At 48.3% G+C, this 22,058-nt stretch overlaps 1 protein-coding gene across 7 annotated transcripts in view; it reads right to left on the bottom strand.

Moving 5' to 3' along the window:
• Nucleotides 1-6,397: 6,397 nt before the first annotated feature.
• Nucleotides 6,398-22,058, bottom strand: part of disp1 (dispatched homolog 1 (Drosophila)) — a 212,072-nt gene continuing 196,411 nt past the window's right edge. For all 7 annotated transcript variants that reach the window (XM_055636204.1, XM_055636200.1, XM_055636205.1 and 4 more), the window contains 4 exons: nt 18,144-18,271; nt 16,580-16,677; nt 13,463-13,560; nt 6,398-10,671 (listed from right to left, as the gene is read on the bottom strand). In XM_055636204.1, the coding sequence (XP_055492179.1) occupies nt 7,936-10,671; nt 13,463-13,560; nt 16,580-16,677; nt 18,144-18,271 (3,060 nt within the window). In that variant the 3' untranslated portion in view covers nt 6,398-7,935. The remainder of the gene's footprint in view (nt 10,672-13,462; nt 13,561-16,579; nt 16,678-18,143; nt 18,272-22,058) is intronic.

Here is a 22,058-nt window from a genome sequence, read left to right on the forward strand (position 1 = left end):
GTGAGAGGAGGTGTCATTTGTCGCCTGGCCTCAGCCCGGTAGAGGTCAGTTCGCCAGACTTCCACGGCACCTCCCTTGTCGCTGGGTTTGATTATCAAGTCGGGGTTGCTGCAGAGTGAGCGGAGGACTATGTTCGGGGGGGGGGGGGGGGGGGGGGGAGAGGTTAGAGTAAGTAAGGGGAGTGGAAAAGGTGAGGCGGATGATGTCCCGCCGGCAGTTGGAAATGAAAAGGTCTGAAGGTAGATGGCCATCCGGGAGTGTCCAAGTGGATGGGGTCTGGTGGAGACGGGAGAAGAGGGTCACCACTGGGTGGTGAGGACTCCTTCCCATAGAAAAAGGCGCAGAGGTGACGGAAGAAGTGGCGGACCCAGAACTCGTTGAGGTGGGGATGGAGGGGAACAAAGGTGAGGCCTCTGCTGAGGACAGACCGTTCGGTATCAGAAAGGGGGAGGTCAGGGGGGATGGTGAACACACAGCACAGGTGGGGGTTGGGGTCGGAGAAAGACAGGCGCGTAGGAGGCCGAGGCGATGTTTAGTAGGGGGTATGGTGGATCTTTAGAGAGGAGGGGGGCATGAGGACTATTGTATGGGTGTGGAGTAGCTGGGGCCACCTGGTTAAAAGGGGAAGGGGAAGAACCAGTGGAACTACCATTGAGGTTCCCTGTAAGGGGGTGGAGGAGCAGTAGGACCCAGCACAGTCAGACCATGTGGTGTGGGAGTCTGCATCGTGGAGACTGTAGGCCTAATGCTGAGCCTGGGTCTCAGGTAAGACAACGGCTGCGGTCCGCTGGTGGGCGGTGGAGTGGAGAGGGTCGGCAGAGTCGCTGGTGGAGACCTGCGGGGGACTGGAGTCCTGATCAGCAGATGGCCAGCGGCAGTGGCCCGGGGGATGCGGTGGGAGTCGGCAGCAGCGGCCCCGGGGAGGCCGTCAATGGTGGCAGGATGGGTGGTCCGGAGCCTGGGATGGGCCGGGAAGGCGGCGAGTGTTGGTGCTGCTCCTCGTGGTGTTCGGGCAGGCGGCACAGACCAGTGGTGGAGCCCTGAGCCTGTGGGTGGTCGATTCGTGGAGTGTTGGTGACAGGCTCAGCAATCTTTTTGCACAACACCTCTGCTCAGTCCGCGTTAATTTACCTGATCTCCCGGTGGCTAAGCACTTTAACTTCACCTCCCATTCCCAATCTGACCTTTCTGTCCTGGGCCTTCTCCATTATCAGAGTGAGGCCCAGCACAAATTAGAGGAACAGCACCTCATATTTCGCTTGGGTAGCTTACACCCCAGCGGTATGAACATTGAATTCTCTAACTTCAGATAGCCCTTGTTTTCTCTCTCCATCCTCTCCCCCTTCCCAGTTCTCCCACTAGTCTTACTGTCTGCGACTACATGCTATTTCTTTACAGCCCACTCACCTGACATCAGTCTGAAGAAGGATCTCGACCCGAAACGTTACCTTCTCTCCAGAGAGAGCTGCCTGTCCCGCTGAGTTACTCCAGCATTTTGTGTCTACCTTCGATTTAAACCAGCATCTGCATTTCCTTCCTACACAAGATTAACTATGCTGGATAGCAGGACAGATTATCAATAAAGTGGGGATGGAGGGGGAAAGATTAGGGGCTTTGGATCAATAATTTTATACAAAACGAGGCTGGCAGATGAACATGGGCAATGCACAGTGAAACCACTGATGGTTATGACCAACCTCATAGGAAAGGGGAAATGTCAAAGGAACAGGCCCTTTGGCCCACAATGTATGTGCCAAGCATAATGCCAAGTTAAACTAATCTTTGCCTGCACATGATCCAGATCCCTCCATTCCCTGTATATCCATGTGCCTATGTAAAAGCCTCTGAAATGCTACTGTCCTATCTGCCTCCACCACCATCCCTGGTAGCGTGTTCCAGGCACCCACCACCCAGTGTGTAAACAAAAAATTGCCCAACACATCTATATATTACTAATACTCTCATCTTCTTTGTGATTCTGTCTGTCTGCTTGCGTGCCCATGTGCTCCCGGAACTAAGCCAAAACAGTACACAATAGCACTACTATTTTGGACCACCTTACTCACAATTGTCCTGTGGTGTATTGTATCACGTTTTGTTCTGATTTATGGTATATTTTACAAGTTATTCATTTTAAACTTTATAAAACTCAACTTTGAGAAACATCACTTCAACTTGCAGTGGCAGTTAGCAGCTATGACGTCACAATGGGATTAATTTACATAAACTGCCTGTCAGCAGTGCTCCACCCCACAATGGAATTTAATTTACATAAAATAAAACCAGCAGCTTCCACCTCAATGATGTCAAAGGGGGTAGGGAGGGGAGAGGGGTTATGGAGGGAGGGAAGGAGTAACATGGTAGGGAGTGACTGAGGGTAGGGGAAAGGAGAGGGAGTGAGTGGTGAGGGAGGGAGAGGAGGAGGAGATGGGAAAGAGGGAGGGAGTGTTGGGGGATGAGGGGAAATGAGCCGCGCCTGCACAGTTGGGGACTATGAGTGGTGGAATTTTGCGTTGGGGGAATGGGTGAGTGGTGAAGTATTGCGCTGAGGGAACGGGGCCCAGCGGGTCGGGGGGAGGGAGGGGAAAGGGGTTATGGAGGGAGTGACTGAGGGTAGGGGAAAGGAGAGGGAGAGAGATGAGGGAGTGGAGAAGTAGAGGGGATAAGAGGGAGGGTGAAGAGGAGGGGGAGGGAGTGTTGGGAGATGAGGGTAGGAAATGGGTTGCATTGGGGGAATGGGTGAGTGGTGGAATATTGCGTTGGGGGAACGGGACCCAAGATCTAGTCTCCTTTAAATTTTGCTTCTTACCTTAAAATATATCCTCTGGCCTTTGACAATTTTTACCCTGAGAAAAAGGTTCTGACTGCCTATCCCATCTAAGCCTCTCATAATTTTATATAATTCAGTCAGGTCATCGACCTCATTTCTGAGTTACTATCTACCTAATTTCTGAAATTCCATACAAAATCTGCCTGTAGCCAATACCTTCCAATCTAGGAAGCATTCTGGTAAATCTCCTCTGCACCCTCTCCAACGCCTTCACATTTTTCCTGTAATAGGGCGACCAGAACTGTATACAATACTCCAAATGCATCCTAAGCAAGTCCTATAAAGTTGCAGCATAATTTCCTGACTCTTTTACTCAATGCCCTAACTTATGAAAGCAAGCACACCATATAGCTCTTTGCCACTCTATCTATTGCGTTGCTAATTTCAGGGAGCTATGAACTTGGATCTCAAGTCCCTAAATACATTAATATTTAGAGACCTGCCATTTACTCCCTTACGTTCAACCTCCCAAAGTGCAACACCTCACACTTGCTTGGATTAAACTTCATCAGCCATTTCTCCACCCATATCTGCAACTAATCGTGTTTTTAATACACATATAAAGAGGCTTGGGATTTTTTTAATCCAATTTGCCAATGACACTTCATGGCTTCTTTAGGCCCTCCTAATTCCCCACGTGTTCTTTTGTCCTTTGTTTATATTCCTCAAAGAGCCTGTTTTATTTCATCTTCCTAAACCTTACATACACTTCCTCTTTCATTTTGACCAAATTTACAATCTTTTTTGGCGTCCAAAGATCCCTTACCTTGCAATCCTTATCCTTCATCCTTGCTGGAACATGCCAGTTCTGACCCTTAAACAACTTCCTTGTCAGATGTGGTTTTACCCAATAATAGCTGCTCCCAAATTACTCGCTTGACCTCGTCTAATAATGCTGTATATAATAATGCTGTATTATCTTGTCTAATAATGCTGTTATAATAATGTTGTAGAATAAGGCTTATTCTCTTTCAAAACAATCTTAAAACTTGGAGAGTTGTAATCACTAACCCCAAAATGATCTTTCACTATAACACCAGTCACCTGTCCTGGCTCATTTCCCAACGCAGGTCCAGTATGTTTCCTTCTCAGGTTGAACTATCCATATACTGTTTCAATACACCTCACAAATACTGCCCTGTCTAACCCCTTGCAATCAGCAGGTCCCAGTCAGTAATAGGAAACCATTTTATTACCAACTAAAGAGCAGTGTGAGTTACCATCCACCTCATTGGAGACCCTCGGACTATCTTTAATCAGACTTTACTGGATTTTATCTTGCACTAAATATTATTCCCTTTATCATGTATCTGTACAGTGAATGGCGATTGTAATTATGTATTGTCTTTTTACTGTCTGGTTGGTACGTAACAAAAGCGTTTCACTGTACCTCTGTACATGTGACAATAAAGTAAACTAAACTAAAGTTAAAGTTGCCCACCCACCACAACAACCCTGTTGCTTACTCTGTCATATAATCTTACAGTATACACAAATCTTCGTTATTCCAGAAGGATTAGGGCACAGGTTTTTATAAATCTCTATAAGTCGCCCCTCAGCATTCAACACTCCAGGAGAAACAATCTCAGCCCATCTATAGTCTCTCCTTTTAACCCTCAGGTCTTGGCAACATCCTTGTGAATCTTTTCTGCACCCTCGCTAGCTTAAACACACGGCTCCTATAGCAGGTTGACCATAAATGCAGTCTCACCAACATCCCGTGCAACTGTATGATGTTGTCCCAGCTCTTGGCCTTGTTGCTGACTGATAAAAGCAAGAATGCCAAAAGCCTTCTTCACCACATCTACTATATTATATTTCATCTGCCAGATTTTTATCCACCTCTTGAACAGATCTGTATCTTTGCAGACTGGATGATTTTTGATTTGTCCAGCCATTATCTCCTTACTAATGGATTCGAGCAACAAGTGGCAGGAATATTTCTGTGCAATAGGTGCCTGGCTAAAATTGGACCGTTTATTGCTTTCTGTCTCCATCCTTCTTCACTATTTCCTCCAGCATTCTTTGTCGTTCCTGATTTCAGTCTCTTGTATCTGCAAACATCTTTGCTAGGACCTCAGCAATCTCTGTAGCTTCCCACACACCTGGTCAGGCCTTAGGGATTTATCCATTCTGCTGTGTTTTAGGTCCTAGGACACTTCCACCTTTGTAATGTTGACATGCCCTGGTGTTGCCTCCCCTGAACTTACTTCTTTCCATGTCCTTCTCCATGGCTAATCATTTCAGAGCTCAAATATTTCCTGTGGCTCCACGCAAGATACAAAACCTTGAAATCACATACCATCAGATTCAAGAAGTTTCTTCCCCCTGTTTTCAGATTACTGAATGGTCCTCCCATATGTTAGGGTGCAGTCCTGATCTTCTAACCTACCTCATTGTGCACCTTGGAATTTTTCCTCTGGAATCATGATGCGATATTCTGCACTCTGGCATTTTCTCCTTAGCTTGTACTTGCTTATGGCTTGATTGTTCTCTTGTATGGTCTGGTTTGACTGGATCGCACACAAATAAAGTTTTTCACTGTATCTCGGTACATGTGACAATACTAAACCGATGCCAATGTGTGGTTGACTTGAATACTATAGTGGTGTGCATATATATATATTGTGGCTCATTATTCTACGTTTGTTCTTCTGGGTGAGATGCTAACTGCATTTCGTTGTCTCTGTACTGTACATTGCACAATGACAATAAAGATTGAATCTGAATCTGAATCGGAATCTGATGAGGAACAGGACAGAGGACACAACCAACTGCAAGCCCCTTGTTTAGTGTGTGTGGACAAACAATGCAACATGGCTGGTGTACCAGGGTACCTGCATTTGATAAATGTGCCATGGGCGAGGTTATTACAAAAGAAGCTGATGATGTTGGTAACATACGTTGGCCTGACACATTGGAAGCACCACTCTTGTTGGCAGGTTCTCTGGGTGAACGTTTGGGTAAAGTTGCAGGAGAATGCAAAGAACCCCAGGCTTCAAAGAGATGTAGACAGGAGGTAAACAAGGTAGACAGAAGACTGTTCCTCAGTCTGAAGAAGGGTCTCGACCTGAAACGTTGCCTAATTCCTTTGCTCCATAGATGCTGCCTCACCCGCTGAGTTTCTCCAGCATTTTTGTCTACCTTAGACAGAAGGTAAGGTGGACGATGGGGAAAATATAAAGTTATTTATTTCAGCTGGAACAAAGTACACAGTGCTAATGGGCAAAATCTTTGCCTCAGAGAGTGAATTTGGAGCCACCCACAAAGCATGGAAACTAGCCCTTCGGCCCAACTCTTCCCTGATGCCGCATGTACACTAATCCCGTGTGCCCACGTTTGGCCCTTATCCCACTAAACATTTCTGACCCATGCACCTGTCCAAATGTCCTTCACTATGGGTGGTAGGTGTATGGAACGAGCTGCCGGAGGAAGTTGTTGAGGCAAGTATTATCACAACATTTAAGAGGGCACCTTAACAAACAGCTGAACACCTTCATGGAGCAAACACCAAGTGGGATACCTGGTGGAATATATTTGGATAAATTCACTGCTCTCCACGACACATACTTGTCAAATAGGAATATTTTGTTTAATAGCTGTCATAATTTTTTTTTAAATAGCATAAAGCATACATTAAGAATGCAAGTATTAAATTATTCTCCCAATATTCAACTTGGGTCATAAAGAACAAAATGAAAAGGGGAAGGAGACGGGTGCTGGTTCAAAGATTTGATCATCAGTAGTCGATCCCAGTTTGTATACAAAAACCCCGCGTGTAAAAACCTGACGTGGTCACAGTTGGACCTGGTTCAAGGGGCAGGCGAGGGGGAGGAGAGAGTCGGGACTATGGGCGATACGCTGACGTTTGGTGTACTTGATTCATCTTCTTATGGTTGGGGCTGGAGAGATTGCTATCATGATCAAAGACTGGGGGTTGGGTAATCATCCACTGGTCACATCGATCAACTGGACTGTGTATTGATAAGTAAGTGTCCAGTTGGACAGGGCCGACAGAGCAGTTACCATGGAGTTCCCACATTCAGCTGATTCACCCCAACACAGGAGATATCCCGACCCCAACTGTTTCCCCCATCAAACTCTGCCAGCACCGTGCTTTCTAAGTCCCCCAGCAGAGGAACAAGGACTGAGGCAGGCTGAAGGTGTGCTTCCCTTGGCCCCCAGCCCCACTAAAGGCAGCCCATCACATGGCGGGGTTGTCAGGACATGGCCCTTGTGTGCGCAGGGACGATGGGGGTCGAAGAGGAGAGACAGAGCGAGGTGACGGCCACACTTCTCAATGTCAGGTCACGTGCACAAACACAATAGGCAAAGTACAAAGTGCTGGAGGAACTGCAGATGCAGAGATCTTGAACAAAACACAAAGTGCTGGAGGAACTCATCGGGTCAGGCAGCATCAGTGGAGTTAACGGGCAGACGATGTTTCAAGTCGGGACCTCTTCAGTCTGAAGAACGTCGTCTGTCCATTCCCTCCACAGATGCTGCCTGACCTGCTGAGTTTCTCCAGCAATTCGTGTTTTGCTCAAGATCTCTGTATCTGCAGTTTCCTGTCTACAAATATGATGAGGTAAAGGTAGAGTGAAGAGTGTGGCTGTGATGCTGCAGCAAGCAAGGCTTTCATTGTACCTGTACCTCACCATACTAGTGCTGGTGACAGTAAACTTGACTCAACCTCTGGGACCGGGGACATGGGGGTACAACAGGGAGAGGGGGAGGGCAGGGTGGCAGAAATGTGGATGGTCCTGGAGGGAGGGGGAAGGAGGAGGTGTCTCCCTGTGCCCCGGGCGCCAGCTGGGTCCTGGTGCGTGGTGGTGGGAGGAGCCGGGTCAGAGGCCAGAGGCAGACACTGGGCAGAGAGACGGGGTGCCAGGCGTGGATGTGGGTGGGGGGACAGGGTTTTGGGCGAGGTGTTTGGGTGCTGGGCATGATGCAGTCTGGCCCTCAGTAGGGATTGGCATGAACCCGTATGGTGATGCTCTTGGGCAGAGGGTCAGGGCATTGGGCGAGGTGTTGGAGGCTCTGGGCATGGTGTCGGGGTGCTATGAAAGGTGTTTTTGGTGTTGGGCATGGATGCAGGTGCGCCCTCAGTGCGGGTTGGCATGAACCCGTACGGTGACACTCTCGGGCAGAGGGCAGGGGCTCGTGTCGGTCCCTGCCGTTGTCGCTGGCTGGTAGGCTGGCGCGCGGGTGCCGTTGTAGAGCCGGCTGTCAGTGGCAGCGCCCGTCTCCTCCACTTCACCTAGCGCCCGCCTCCCCTTGCCCACGGCCAGGGGCTCCAGCTCGTAACGCTCCGCCCGGGCCCCTCCGCCGCCCGGCGCGGGCTTGGCCTCCCAGCGGGCACCGTGCCCGTGGACGGGAGCTGGGCAGGGCATCGGCAGCTGTCCACAGGTGCCCTGCGGCCCCATGCAGCGACACAGGCACTGGAAGAAGAAGGTGGCAAAGCCCCAGCTGATGCACATGATGAGCATCATGAAGGTGCCCAGTTGAGTGTAGGCCAGCACTGTGGAGGGCATCATCATGGCGCCCGCCACAAAGCTGGTCAGGGCCGCCATAGCAATGGCCGAGCCCATGCGGCTGAGGGAGAAGACCACCCTGGCCTCGCGGTCGGGCTCCGGTGCCAGCCGGTACGCCACGCCATAGTGCACGGCAAAGTCCACGGCCAGGCCCACCGCCACTGAGATGGTGACGGACTCCAGCACGTTGAGCTCCCAGCCCAGCAGCACCAGCGAGCCCACGGTGACGAAGATGGTGCCGGCGATGGAGGCGATAGCATACAGGCTGATCACCAGGTTGCGGGTGGTGAGCAGCATGACGGCAAAGGCCACGGCCACAGAGAGCCCCATGGCCACCAGCGTGCCCCCCGACAGGCTGTCCTGCAGGTCGAAGAACTCCAGGCCACTGACGAACCAGCCCCCGCGCAGTCCGGCCGGCGCCCCCTCCAGCTCCCGCACCACCCAGGCATCCACCTCCCGGTAGAAGCGGCTCATCTTCTCGTAGGCCAGCGTGAAGAGGTAGGTACTCTGGAACTCTAGCACCATGGCACGGATGGTGTCGTTGGCATCGAAGCGGGGGCCGGGAGTCTTGCTGTCCAGGTGGTAGCCCGTGCTGCGCTCCAGCTCCATGATGGCCCGCTTGATGCACAGCTCAAAGACCTCTTGGCGGTAGGGGAAGGGGGACTGGCTGCAGCAGGGGTAGGAGCCGGGCTCCTCGCAGTCCTGGTTCTCCATCCACTGGCGGAAGGTCTCCACGAAGCAGCTGGTGAAGTCCTGCTCCTCCGTCTGCCGGTAGAAGGTCTGGTTGCGGAGGCGCTGGCAGAAGCGCAGGAGCCAGAGCTGGGAGGAGGGGCTGGCCACGTCGAAGGAGGGGTCCAGCTGCAGCGGGCCCTTGTTGTGGGGGTCCAGGGGATCGCCCGCGTCAAGGGGCTCCACCCCCCACACCAGGGTGATGGGCATGTGCAGCTCCTCACCGTGGTGCACCCGCTCGAAGACAAAGAGCCGGCGGAACTCTGCGTCATAGCGCTCGAATGGGTGGGAGGAGCGGAACACCTGGAACTCGGCCAGCTCCAGGGAGGGCAGCTTCATCTTGGGGTCAACGCAGACGATGTAAGCACCGCCCAGGGTCAGGGCCAGGAACCAGCACAGCCAGATGTAGCGGAACTTGATGACGATGCAGGGCAGCACCTTCTCAAAGAAGATGCGCGAGGCGTCGGAGGCGGCCGTCAGCATTTGCTGCAGCCTGCCGGCCAGCCACATCACCCATCCCTGCCCGTAGACCCGGCGGCCCGGCCCCGAGCCCTCCCTGCACCGGAACAGGTTCAGCAAGTAACGTTCGTGCAGCACCACCACCGCCGGCAGCCACGTCACCATCAACACGTAGTTGACCAGGATGGCAGTGCCCGCGTACACCCCGAAGCAGCGGATGGCCGTGATGTTGCTGACGTAGTTGGCGTAGAAGGCGGCCGCTGTGGTGAAGCTGGTGACGAACATGGAGAGGGCAGCGTGGTTGAGGGTGATGCCCATGGTCTCCACCAGCTCGGCCGCCGGCTTGTCGAACTTGGTGTGGTTCCACACGTCGCAGAGCACAAAGGCATCGTCTGCCCCGATCCCCACCAGGATGATGAGGGCAGTGAGGTTCATGAAGGGGAAGAACTTGAAGCCAAAGACGATGCGGTAGAGGAAGTAGGAGATGATGAGGGAGCTGATGATGGCGAACATGGTCATCAGGGTGATGAACATGGACCTGGTGTAGACGCACATGATCAGGAGCACGATGGCAATGGCAATGGCCGGATATGAGGTGTCCATCAGCAGGTAGTCCTGGAACAAGTTGTGCTTGATGCCAAACTCGATGCCCGCAATGGTGGTCACACCATCTGAGCAGTTCCAGTTCTCAAAGTTGTCCAAGTAGATGTCCATCATGCTCTTGCCCCTCTCTGTGGGGATGAACAGCATGCTGTACTTTAACGCTGGGATGACGTAGTCCAGGGTCTGGGGGCTGAGGAAGTCCTTGTCCACCAGGTAGTGGAGGATCTGGTAGACGGCGTTGAACTTGGTGCACTTGCGGGGCACGGTGGTGCATTTGAGCTGGTCCTTGCGGCGGGTGGCCGCGTCCCAGCAGTCGGGGCCCAGCGTCCCGTTGTGGTAGTACTTGACACAGGAGCGCAGGAGCTTCAGGGTGTGCGCCACGTCCCGCTCCGTGATCTTCAGGCAGGACGAGCGGTTGTTGAGGATGGCGATGTAGTTGCCCAGTGTCCAGCTGGGGCAGCACGAGGCGGCTGACGTCCTCTGGCAGAGGTCTCCAAACTGGAAGTGTGAGCGGATCTGCAACGGCACAACGCACGGTCAGGGGGAGCTTAAGAGCGTGGAAACAGGCCCTTCGACCCGCCGAGTCCGTACTGACCAGCATTCACCCTGTACACTAGTTCTATGTTATCCCAGTTTCACATCCCACACAGTAGAGGTAGTTTGCATAGAAACATAGAAAATAGGTGCAGGAGGTGGCCATTCGGCCCTTCGAGCCAGCACTGCCATTCATTGTGATCATCCCCTATCAATAACCCGTGCCTGCCTTCTCCCCATATCCCTTGAATCCACTAGCCCCTAAAGCTCTATCTAACTCTCTCTTAAATCCATCCAGTGACTTGGTCTCCACTGCTCTCTGTGGCAGGGAATTCCATAAATTCACAACTCTCTGGGTGAAAAAGTTTTTTCTCACCTCAGTCTTCAATGACCTCCACTTTATTCTAAGACTGTGGCCCCCGGTTCTGGACTCGCCCAACACTGGGAACATTTTTCCTGCATCTAGCTTGTCCATCCTTTTATAATTTTATATGTTTCTATAAGATATCCCCTCATCCTTCTAAACTCCAGTGAATACAAGCCTAGTCTTTTCAATCTTTCCTCATATGACAGTCCCGCCATCCCAGGGATCAATCTCGTGAATCTACGCTGCACTGGCTCAATCACAAGGATGTCCTTCCTCAAATTAGGAGCCCAAAACTGTACACAATACTCCAGATGTGGTAGAAGCCAATGAACCTACGAACCAGAATCGAAGAATTCATGAACAAACACTAGACCCTCATAAGAAAAAGGCTGCAGGGAAGGATTGAATTTTAGTTTTGAGATACAGCATGGAAAGAGGCCCTTTGGCCCACGCCAACCATCGATCACCTGTTCACACAGGTTCTGTGTTATCCCGCTTTCTCATCCACTCCCTGCACACTAGGAGCATTTTACAGACGCCAATTAACTTACAAACTTGCATGTCCACAATGTGGGAGGAATCCAAAGCACCCGATCACAGGGAGAACGTACAAACCCTGCAGACACCACCCAAGATCCGGATCAAACCAGAGTCCGTAAGCCAGCAGTTCCACTGCTGCACTACTGGGATGCCCTCAATACCGCTCACAAGATACAAGGAACGGCAGGCGCTGCACTGTGGAGCAAAGTGAATGTGGGATAACACAGAACTAGTGTGGGCGGGTAATTGATGGTCAGCGTGGACTCGGTGGGACTAAGCGCTTGTTTTCCGTGCTGTATGACTGAAGTAAAACTAGTTTCATCGCTGCAGCCTTCCTCTAACGAGGGACTAGCGTTTGTTTTTGAATGGGAGTTTGTTATAATCTTAAACACACCCCCTGGGAGAAGCTGGAGCGAGTTCAGTGCGATCCCTCCAAAGTGGATCCATAAATATAGAAAGTCTGCATGACGGCATGAAGGAGCAAGGGGTTTGTGGTGAATGGGATATTGTTGTTACAATATCGAACTGACTTGCCAGTGGTCTACACCCCAGCCCAAGTGAATGCCATGGTGGCACAGGCCCCCAGCACAGGCACGATGGGCAGGATGGCTTGCTTTTGTGTAAGCTAAAGTGCTGCCCAGCACTTCATTACCTGAGCACAAAGCCCCTGCACTTCCTACAGCCAGAGGTCTTTACTGAGACGCTAGATGCTGAAGTCTGGAGCAACAATCTCCCGAAGGTTGTGCAGCATCGGCGGTGGGAAGGAATGGGATGAAACCTCGCCAAGGCCATGACGGGAGGTGGAGGCTCAAGATGCAGATTAAATGACAGGGGTCCCCACCACCCCCCTTCCTCCCCTGTGTTCTGTGTTTCACACAAGCACAGGTCACCCCTGACACACCTGACCCTGCTCATAACCTGAGGGTTTCCCTGTTTATCATGTGGAACGTACAGAAACCCCCAGCAAGGCGAAAGGTGGTGGCATCTGGTTTATGATTAATGTTTCAGGATGCATTGATATGACAGTTTTAGCTCACTTCTGCTCCCTGACCTGGAAAAATACTATTCCTTATCTGCCCAGGGAATTTACCTCTGTTATCTTGATGGTGATCCTAAAAGCTCATTACAAACTGCATCACATGTTGCATTACAGCTTGGTTTGGGAACAGCTCTGTCCAAGATGGTGAGAAATTGCAGTGTTGTAGATGAAGCCCAGTCTGTTGCACAGACCAGACTCCCCACCATTGACTCCATCTACACTTCCTCGGGAAAGCTGTCAAATGATTAAAGTCTTGTCCCATCCTGGTCATTCCGTCTTCTCCCCGCTCCCGTCCGGCAGAAGGTACAGTAGCTTGAAAGACTCAGGAACTGCTTCTTTCCCTCTGTTACGAGAGTACTGAACAGTCCTTCCATAAGCTAGGGTACTGTCTGATTCACCTCTACCTCACTGTGGGCATCCGGCTATGTCTCTGGAACTGGTGCGCTACAATTCTGAGAACTATATTCTACACTCTGTATCTTCCCCTTTGCTCTACCGATTGTACTTGAGTTTGAGTTGATTGTATTCATGTGTAATAGTTGATCTGATTGGAGAGCATACAGAACAAAGCGTCACACTGTATCTCGATACACGTGACAGTAATAGACCTAAACCCCCAGGTTGGCTCCGGACAAATTATACTCAGTAGGTAATTCTCTCGTCGGCCTGTACCCCATCACCAGGGACTTTAATCAAGCTAACTACAGGAACGTACTCTGCAAACACCAAGAGCTAGTCTCCTGCCCCACATGGGGTATTAGTGCTCTCAACCTCACTGCACCATCGTGACGACAGTGCTTATGGTAACGGAGTTGGCCTGTCCTTACCCTGGTGTTGTCGATATTGCACATGGATTTAATCGACTGGATTCTCCACATGTTCTCCCCGTCGGCTGAGGAAAACACCACCCGGGAATACCGGTCACCTTGAGAAGAGAGCGAGAGGAGAATGGTTAGTCACTGGCTGCCGACAGCGCTGGCTTGTGGGTAGGAGGGAAGTCAGGATCCAGAGCTTGTCACTAAACCAGATCACACCGTGGATGTTTAAGTCCTAATACTTAGCTCCAAACCGTAATGTGGACTAAAGTAATCTTCCCCGGTCCTTCAAAGTGACCAGGGAATTGCCCCAGTGTGAGTACAATGCTTCAGGAAAGGAATTCTCTCAACACGGAAAGTGGCTTGAGGGATGGTTAATGGAGTTTAATGGAGATAAGTGCGAGGTGTGATTGTGTCACAAATTTGATTGAGCTTTTTTTTTTTAATTTTATTTTATTTTTATTAGAAGTACAATAAGTTACAGTAATACACACCACATATATCTTATTACGTTTGTTGTACCCCTTCATTTTTTGAGCTTTAAGAAAACTAGAAATAAAAGAAGTAAGGAAAGTGAGAAAGAGTCGTGAAGGTGCAGGAAAGTGTTGGGAAAAGAAAGCCCATTAGAAAAGGAGTTAGAGAAGAAAGTAAAGAAATAGACCTTAGAAAAGAAAGAAAGAAAAACAATCGCTCTATTATTTTTTAAAAATCCACAAAAAGGGATATACCAACCGTATTTTTCACCCCCCGTTACCAGATCCTGGCACCATTTATTTTTTAAATTACTATTGCTCCTTATGCTTGTAGTAAGTCCATAAATGCAGACCACGTCTTTTGGAAGTGGTCTGCTTTGCCTGCTAGGAGGAGTCTCATCCCTTCCAGGTGTAGTGTTTCGAACATGTTTGAAATCCACATTTTTATTGTCGGTATAGGAGCATTTTTCCAGAATTTGAGTATAAGCTTTTTTACCATTATTAGCCCGTAATTAAGTAAATTCTTTTGAAACACGTTTAGTTCAAGGCTACCTTCCGTATTCCAGAAATAATCCATTCTGCTTTTGGTATGAGTTTTATTTTAAATAGTTTTGTGAAGATTTCAAATATTTTGTTCCAGAATTTTTGGATTTTTATACAAAAAACAAAAGAGTGCGCTATGGTAGCTTCTTGAGACTGACATTTGTCACAAACGGGTGAGACGTTAGGGAAAGTTTATTTATTTTTGTTTTTGAATAGTGTAGTCTATATAATGTGTTGAATTGAATTAGAGTATGTCGTACGTTGATCGAGCATTTATGCACATATAGTAAGTGTTTATCCCAGCTCTCTTTTGAAATTTTTATAGCTAGTTCTTGTTCCCAGTCTCTTCTAATACCATCAGTTGTAGGTATTTCTATATTTAAAATAGTTGTATAAGTATGATATTAGGTTTGCTGATTCAGCCTTTGTCTTCATTGCTTTGTCCAGTAAGTCTGGAGGCATGTTATGATATAGTCTTTTGTGTATTTTTTCAGATAGTCACACATTTGAAGATATTTAAAATATTGATTATTTCTCAAATTATATTTCAGTTGTAATTGTTGAAATTATAATAATTTTCCAAATTCATACAAGACTCCGAGCGTTTTGATTCTTATTCTTTCCCATTGTGTAAATGATTTATCTATAGTTGAAGGTTTAAATGACGGATTATTGACTATTGGCATTAAAAGAGATAGATTTCTTAATTTTAGATTCTGTGTTATTTGTTTCCAAGTTCTAATTGTGCTAGGTATAATTGGATTTTTATTGTAATTTTTGTTATTCAGATTCATTGGTGAGAGGAGAGTCGCTCCTATATTACACGGAGAGCAGTCCTCTCTTTTTTGAGCTTTTATGAAGAGGTAACCAAAACGGTTGATGAGGGCAAGACCGTAGATGTGTATATGGACTTCATCAAGGCATTTGATAGGTTTCTGCATGGTAAGCTGCTCTGGAAGGTAGATCGCATGGGATCCAGGGAGAGCTAGCTGGCTGGCTAGAGAATTGGTTTCATGGAAGGAAGCAGAGGATGTTCGATGGATGTTCCTATCTACACATACGTTCACCGCACACCTCCCACTGAGTGTATGCTTTCATCTCTGCTGCGCACATCTGCCCTCCTCTCTCCACTGGAGTGGTTTCTGGCTATGATGGACTGACCTGACTGGACGTGGCCTGACAACGTTCCGACACCAGGCACGCGGAAATCTCCGTTATATTTCGCCTCCTTCCGAGTTTGGGACAGAGGCCATCCGTCACGGGGAGCCGGAGAGGAAAGGGAACTGGTCACATTAGATACAGCTACCAACTTCAGTGGGCACTGATACATGTAATGACACTCTGAACCAAAACCAGCTGTGGCCAACACGGCTGTAGTCAACGAGGTGCTTGGACAAAGGCAGAGTGTGCACAAGGAACTGCAGATGCTGATTTAGACTGAAGATAGACACAAAATGCTAGAGTAACTCAGCCGGTCAGGCAGCTTCTCTGGAGAAAAGGAATAGGTGACATTTTGGGTCGAAACCATCAGACTGGGAGTCAGAGAGGAGGAAAGTGCAGATGATGGAACCTTGAGCATAAAACACAGTGCTGGAATAACTGAGGGTCAGGCAGCATCTGTGGAGTTGAAGAAAACTTTAAAACACACCACAAAGATCGGGTAAAGGAAATCAAGGCTATACTTTATTTATGGGCGTTAAACACAATGGCCGTTGGGAACAGCCGAGACTCGACTGTTCCCTGAACAAACATTCATGTGATCTATTCTCAGTTTTTCCCTTTGATGTCTTGTTTACCCAGATTTCACACAGGCACTTAACTATTTTTTCTTTCTTCAGAATGGTCTAATAAAAGTTACAGATCCTGTCCCTCTGACAGACACGGTTCAAGCCAACCCCAATGGAAACTAAACAAAGTTCTGTTACTCTTCTGACCTCTCACATTTTTTTACGATTGCCATTTGTTCCTTCACAGTGGAGAACATGGATAGGCGAAGGTTGGGGCTGGGAAGGGTCCTGATCCGAAACGTCGCCCATCCATGTTCTCCACATATGCTGCCTGACCCGCTGAGTTCACCCGGCACTCTGTGTCGTGTGTGCCCACTGACACTTACTTGGAACGTCGCAGAAGAAACTGTCCTTGTGGAAATTCCACTCTGCCTGTCGCTTGTCCCTCTCGTAGGGGTCGTCGGACCATCTGTCCTCTCGGTGGCTTTGCGTGGAAGCAGAGAAAATAAGCAGCAGTGTTAGAGGGGAGCCAGAGGCTGATGTAGTTCTCACTTTAACACTGCAATAGAATACAGATTTGTCCTCCTGGTACACCCATGTAGGGACAGGTGCACAGGTAGGCATGGATAAATAAAGTGAGCGCTCACTAGAAGATTTTAAATCTGGAGAGCATCGACTTAATGTGAGAGGGAAGAGATTTAAGAGGACCTCAACGGCAACCTTTTCACTCAGAGGGTAGCCTGTATCTGGAATGAGCTGTCAGAGGAAGCTATAGAATCGGATACAATTACAATGTTTAAGACATTTGGACAGATATGTGGATACAAAGGGGTTCGAGGGCTTAGGGCCAAATGCAGGCAAATGGGACTAGCCCAGGATGCCAAGTTAGTTGGCATGCACAAGATACACGGTCTGTGCTGTACAGCTTTATGACTTGAAGTAACAATGTCTTTTAAGGGACCTTTACTAATATCTTTAATAGTAATTAGTAATTTGGCATTAAATTAGATCAAAATATTAAATGCCATATACAAGGGTGCTTATTTAAAGCACGGAAGGGATTGAGAACCACACAATTGCTGCTCTTCCGCCGAGGTTTGGGTTTACTGGTTTCCGCTTTTCCATAGATACTTGACCCCAATCCTCTCCGTTATAAGCAGTGACGATACTTGTGGGTGCTCGCAGGTGGAATTTAATCCCGGGAGTGACAGATCATGTATACTGGGAAGTAAATGTGGACATGAGGGATGTTGATGGGTAGAAGGGATTGTGGTTCAAGTCCACAGTTCCCTGAAGTGGCAACACACACAGACAAGGTGATGGAGAAAACATACTGCCTTGTCGTCTTCATAGGTCGGGGCATACAGTATAATTGGGACGTTACATTGCAACTTTATGAAACACTAGTCGACCACACTTACAGTATTGTGTGTGCAGTTCTGGTCGCCACACTATGGGAAGGATGTACTTGCAATGGAGAGAGTGCAGAGGAGATTCACCAGGTTTTTTGTTATTGTTAGAGAACTTTGGTTATGAGGAGAGATTGGATATACTAGCTTTGTATTCCTTGGTGTGAAGGAGGTTAAACAGGGTGACTTAATAGCGGAATATAAAATTACAATTTCACCATGTTATAAGGTAGAAAAGCACAGCGCAAAAACAGGCCTTTCAGCCCACAATATTAGTGCCAAATGTGAAATCAAGGCCATCACATAGCTGCCTGCACGTGACTCGTATCCTTCCATTCCCAGCATATCTATATCTAAAAGCTGCTTAAATGTCACTATCACCCTCTGTGTAAAATGGTTGGCCCACACATCTCCTTTAAACGGAGAACATATTCCCAGTCTAGGTGCGAATGCATCTTTCTGGAAGTGACAGGTCCATTGTATTGAACCATTACGGTGGCCCCAGACAGCTTCGATCAGAACCCCACTGTAATGAACTCACCTCTTGGCTTGCTCCTCTGCATATTTGAAGGGATAGTTTGCTAGCGTTGCTTGATATCCTGTGTTTTTCACCATGTTATTCCAGGTGATCAATCTCTGGCCAATTGCCGTTCCTCTGGGCTCAAACCCCTGGAAATAATTCACAGACAAACATCACCCGCCAGCCAGGGGACATCTCACCCAATCCTCACAACGCATACGTACTCGAGCGACTAGCGTCAACAGGAATGCCCTGTTACGTTCACCCCCACCCCGTCACTCCCTGTGCCACTGGGCGAGGCCACTCTCGGCTCACTCAGCTCAATGGCCAATGTGTGCAGAGGGAGGATGGGTGAGGAGCCCTGTTCAGGAGGGAAGTCATTACAAACTGGACCATTTGGATGGAGTGTGCTCTCTGTTGTAATATTTGAACCTCTGTCCACATCCGGAACGAGCTGCCAGAAGAAGCTACAAAAACGGATATAGTTTAATTTAGTTTAGTTTATTATTGTCACGTGTACCGAGGCAGTGAAAAGATTGATGTGACTACCAGTCAAAGAAAAGACTATACATGATTACAATCAGTTATCGATAGTGCACGGATACAGGATAAAGGGTATAACATTTAGTGCTGCATAAAGGTTGATAAAGTCCAATTAATGATAGTTCAAAGGTCTCCAATGAAGAATGTGGGAGGTACTCTCCCGCCGGGATTCCATATAGTTATATATTCCATATAACTCCATATAGTTATAGAGATACAGCATGGAAACAGGCCCTTCGGCCCACCAAGACCATGCTAACCATCGATCAGCCTTTCACACTAGTTCTATGTTATCCCACTTCCTCATCCCTTCCCTCTACACTAGGGACAATTTACAGAGGCCAATTAACCTTCAAAACTACTGGTCTTTGAGATGTGGGAGGAAACCAAAGCACCCCCAGTGGAAACGCATACAGTCACAGGGAGAACGTGCAAACTTTACACAGACAGCACCTGAGGTCAGGATTGAATCCAAGTCTTTCTGGCGCTGTAAGGCAGCAGCTCTGCCTGCTGTGTCAGTGTGCCGCACATCTATTAATGGCATTTGGACAGATATATGGATAGGAAGGGTTTAGAGGGCTGTGGTCCAAACGCAGGCAAGTGGGACTAGCCAGAAGGTCAACTTGGTCGGCATGGATGAGGTGGGCCGAAGGGCTCATTTCCGTGCTCGCTCTTTGTATCGCTCTTTGACTAGGTGAATGTGAGGTTGAAGGCAGTGTGAACAAACCAGGTGATCATGGACTGCACGGCCATTGAGCATAATTTGTGTTTGTATCCCAGCATCTGGCAAATGCTGTATCCCTGCACGCTGACATCAGACAAGGGCATCGGGTGCTGACACAGAGTATTGGGGGCATTTAAGTTATGCAAACCGTTCTTAAAACTGCTGACACAATGAACTGCAGGTGTTGGAACCGTGAGCAAAACACACAGTGCTGGGGAGCTCTGCGGGTCAGGCAGCATCTGTGGAGGGAATGGACAGTCGACGTTTCAGGCCGAGACCCTTCTTCAGACTGATAGAGTGAGGGGAGGAAGATGGAGAAGAGTGGTGGGGGCAGAACAAAGTCTGGCAAGTGATGGGTGGATGCAGGTGAGGGGCGATCGGCAGATGGGTGGAGTAAGTGACAAAGGCTGGAGGTGAAAAAGAGATAAAAGGGTGTCAGATAAGGAGAGAAGAGGAGGAGTGAAATGTAAAGCTGGAGGGAGGGATGTGCGTGGCAGGGGACAGGGTGAGGAGAAAGGGATTAAAGGGCAATGCGTGAATTGGATATGGAGATGTGTGTACAGAGGGGGGGAAAGGAGAAGTGTGATGGGAGGGGGTCAGTGGGTGAATTGGGTGTGTATGTGCGTGGGAGGGCATAGGAAAGATGGGGGTGGGGGAGGGGAGTTAGCAGTCAAAACGGTAGCCTTCCCCATCAGCCATTCATTATGCGAGGCAGAGACACACGGAATGGAGGTGCAAGCTTATCCTGTAGTTCAGAGATGGTTGCAATAGCAGGCTGTGCCTTGTGAATCTCTCCTGTTGCAATATCTGCAGCCTCCTGCAGGTGGTGCTCTGTCACACACACACACACACACACACACACACACACACACACACACACACACACACACACACACACACACACACACACACACACACACACACACACACACACACACACACACACACACACACACACACACACACACACACACACACACACACACACACACACACACACCCAGGGATGTGTGATCAGTCAGGTTGGTTCAGTTGAGAGATACAGCATGGAAATGGAGTCCACGCTGACCATTGATCACCCTTTCACACTAGTTCTATGTTACCCCACTTTCTCGTCCGCTCCATACACACCTGGGGCAATTAACAGAGGCCAGTTAACCTACAAACCCTCACGTCTTTGGGATGTGTGAGGAAACCGGAGCACCCGGAGGAAACCCACAGGTTCACAAGGAGAACTTGCAAACCCCACACAAACAGCAGCAGTGGTCAGGATTAAACCCTTGTCTCTCACTGTGAGGAAGCGGCTCCACCAGCTGTATCATTGTGCCACCTGCGATTGGGGAAGATTAAATGATGCACAGATACACAAGGAACCGCAGATGCTTGAATCTGGTGCAAAACACAAAGTGCTGGAGTAAACGTTGGGATAGTCCCAGCCTCAGCTGCCTCATCTGGCAGCTTCTTTCATACATACACCACCCTTTGTGTGAAAATGTTACCCCTCAGATTCCTATTGAATCTTTTCCCCTTCACCTTGAACCTATGTCCTCTGTCCTTGATTCCCCTACTCTGGGCAAGAGACTCTGTGCATCTACCTGATCTATTCCTCTCATGATTTTATACACCTCCATAAGATCACCACTCATCCTCCTGCGCTCCAAGGAATCGAGACCCAGCATACTCAACCTCTCCCTATAACCCACACCCTCTAGTTCTGGTAACATCCTCGTAAATCTTTGAACCCTTTCAAGCTTGACAATATCTTTCCAAAAAGATAGAACTTAACACAGTATTCTAAATGCGGTGTCACCAACGTCTAATACAACTGCAACATGACCTCCTAACTTCTATAGGGAACACTATTTGAATCACGCAGGCCAAATTGGTTATAATGCAATTGTAATCGGGAACTAGAGAACAACTTTAAAAGTTACTTCGAAAATTGACAAGCAGAGAAAAAAAGCTGTCTTGCAAAAACAAAATTTGAGAGTTTCCACGTAACCCCCCTACAGCAATCAGACCTCATTGTCCGATAAGAACACAGTCAGTCGTTTCATCGCCAGTGGCCACTGAAATCAACAAGCACGGTGTTAGATACTTGTGCAACAATACTCTATCAAATGGAACAAATAACCTTTAGTGTTTTTAGCTTGCATAACAAAAATAAACAAAGTTATTAAAAAGATATAATTTTTAACATCCTGCATAGAAAATAACTTATTGTGAGTCTGAAATTCAATAATACAATTGTTTTTCTAATGAGAGATAGTTGAAGGGTGGGCAAGACAGGCAACTCAATATCTCAGCGTATAGACTTTTCACGTTAGACAGAGGGGGATGTAAAAGGGGAACTGTTAGTCAAAGGTCATCTTGCTTAGGGATTGAGGAAATATATTCTATACGGCTACTGAAATGAGGCCGCAGAAATAACAAACTCCCTGTGACTTGATGTTAACCTGTTTTGCGACTATGGGTCCTCAACCTACATTTCTCACTGTCAACAGATGCTACATGACCTGCTCACTGTTTCCACCATTTTCTGTTTTTGTTTCAGATTTCCAGCAACTGCAGGATTTCTGTTAACTCCAGAGAACAACCATTTGTGCCATTGACTGCACACTGGAAGGGCAATCCAGTTAGCAGCAGCAGTTGGCAGTCTTTGTCATCAG

The sequence above is a fragment of the Leucoraja erinacea genome, chromosome 5 (genome assembly GCF_028641065.1).
Source record: "Leucoraja erinacea ecotype New England chromosome 5, Leri_hhj_1, whole genome shotgun sequence".
NCBI lineage: Eukaryota > Metazoa > Chordata > Chondrichthyes > Rajiformes > Rajidae > Leucoraja > Leucoraja erinaceus.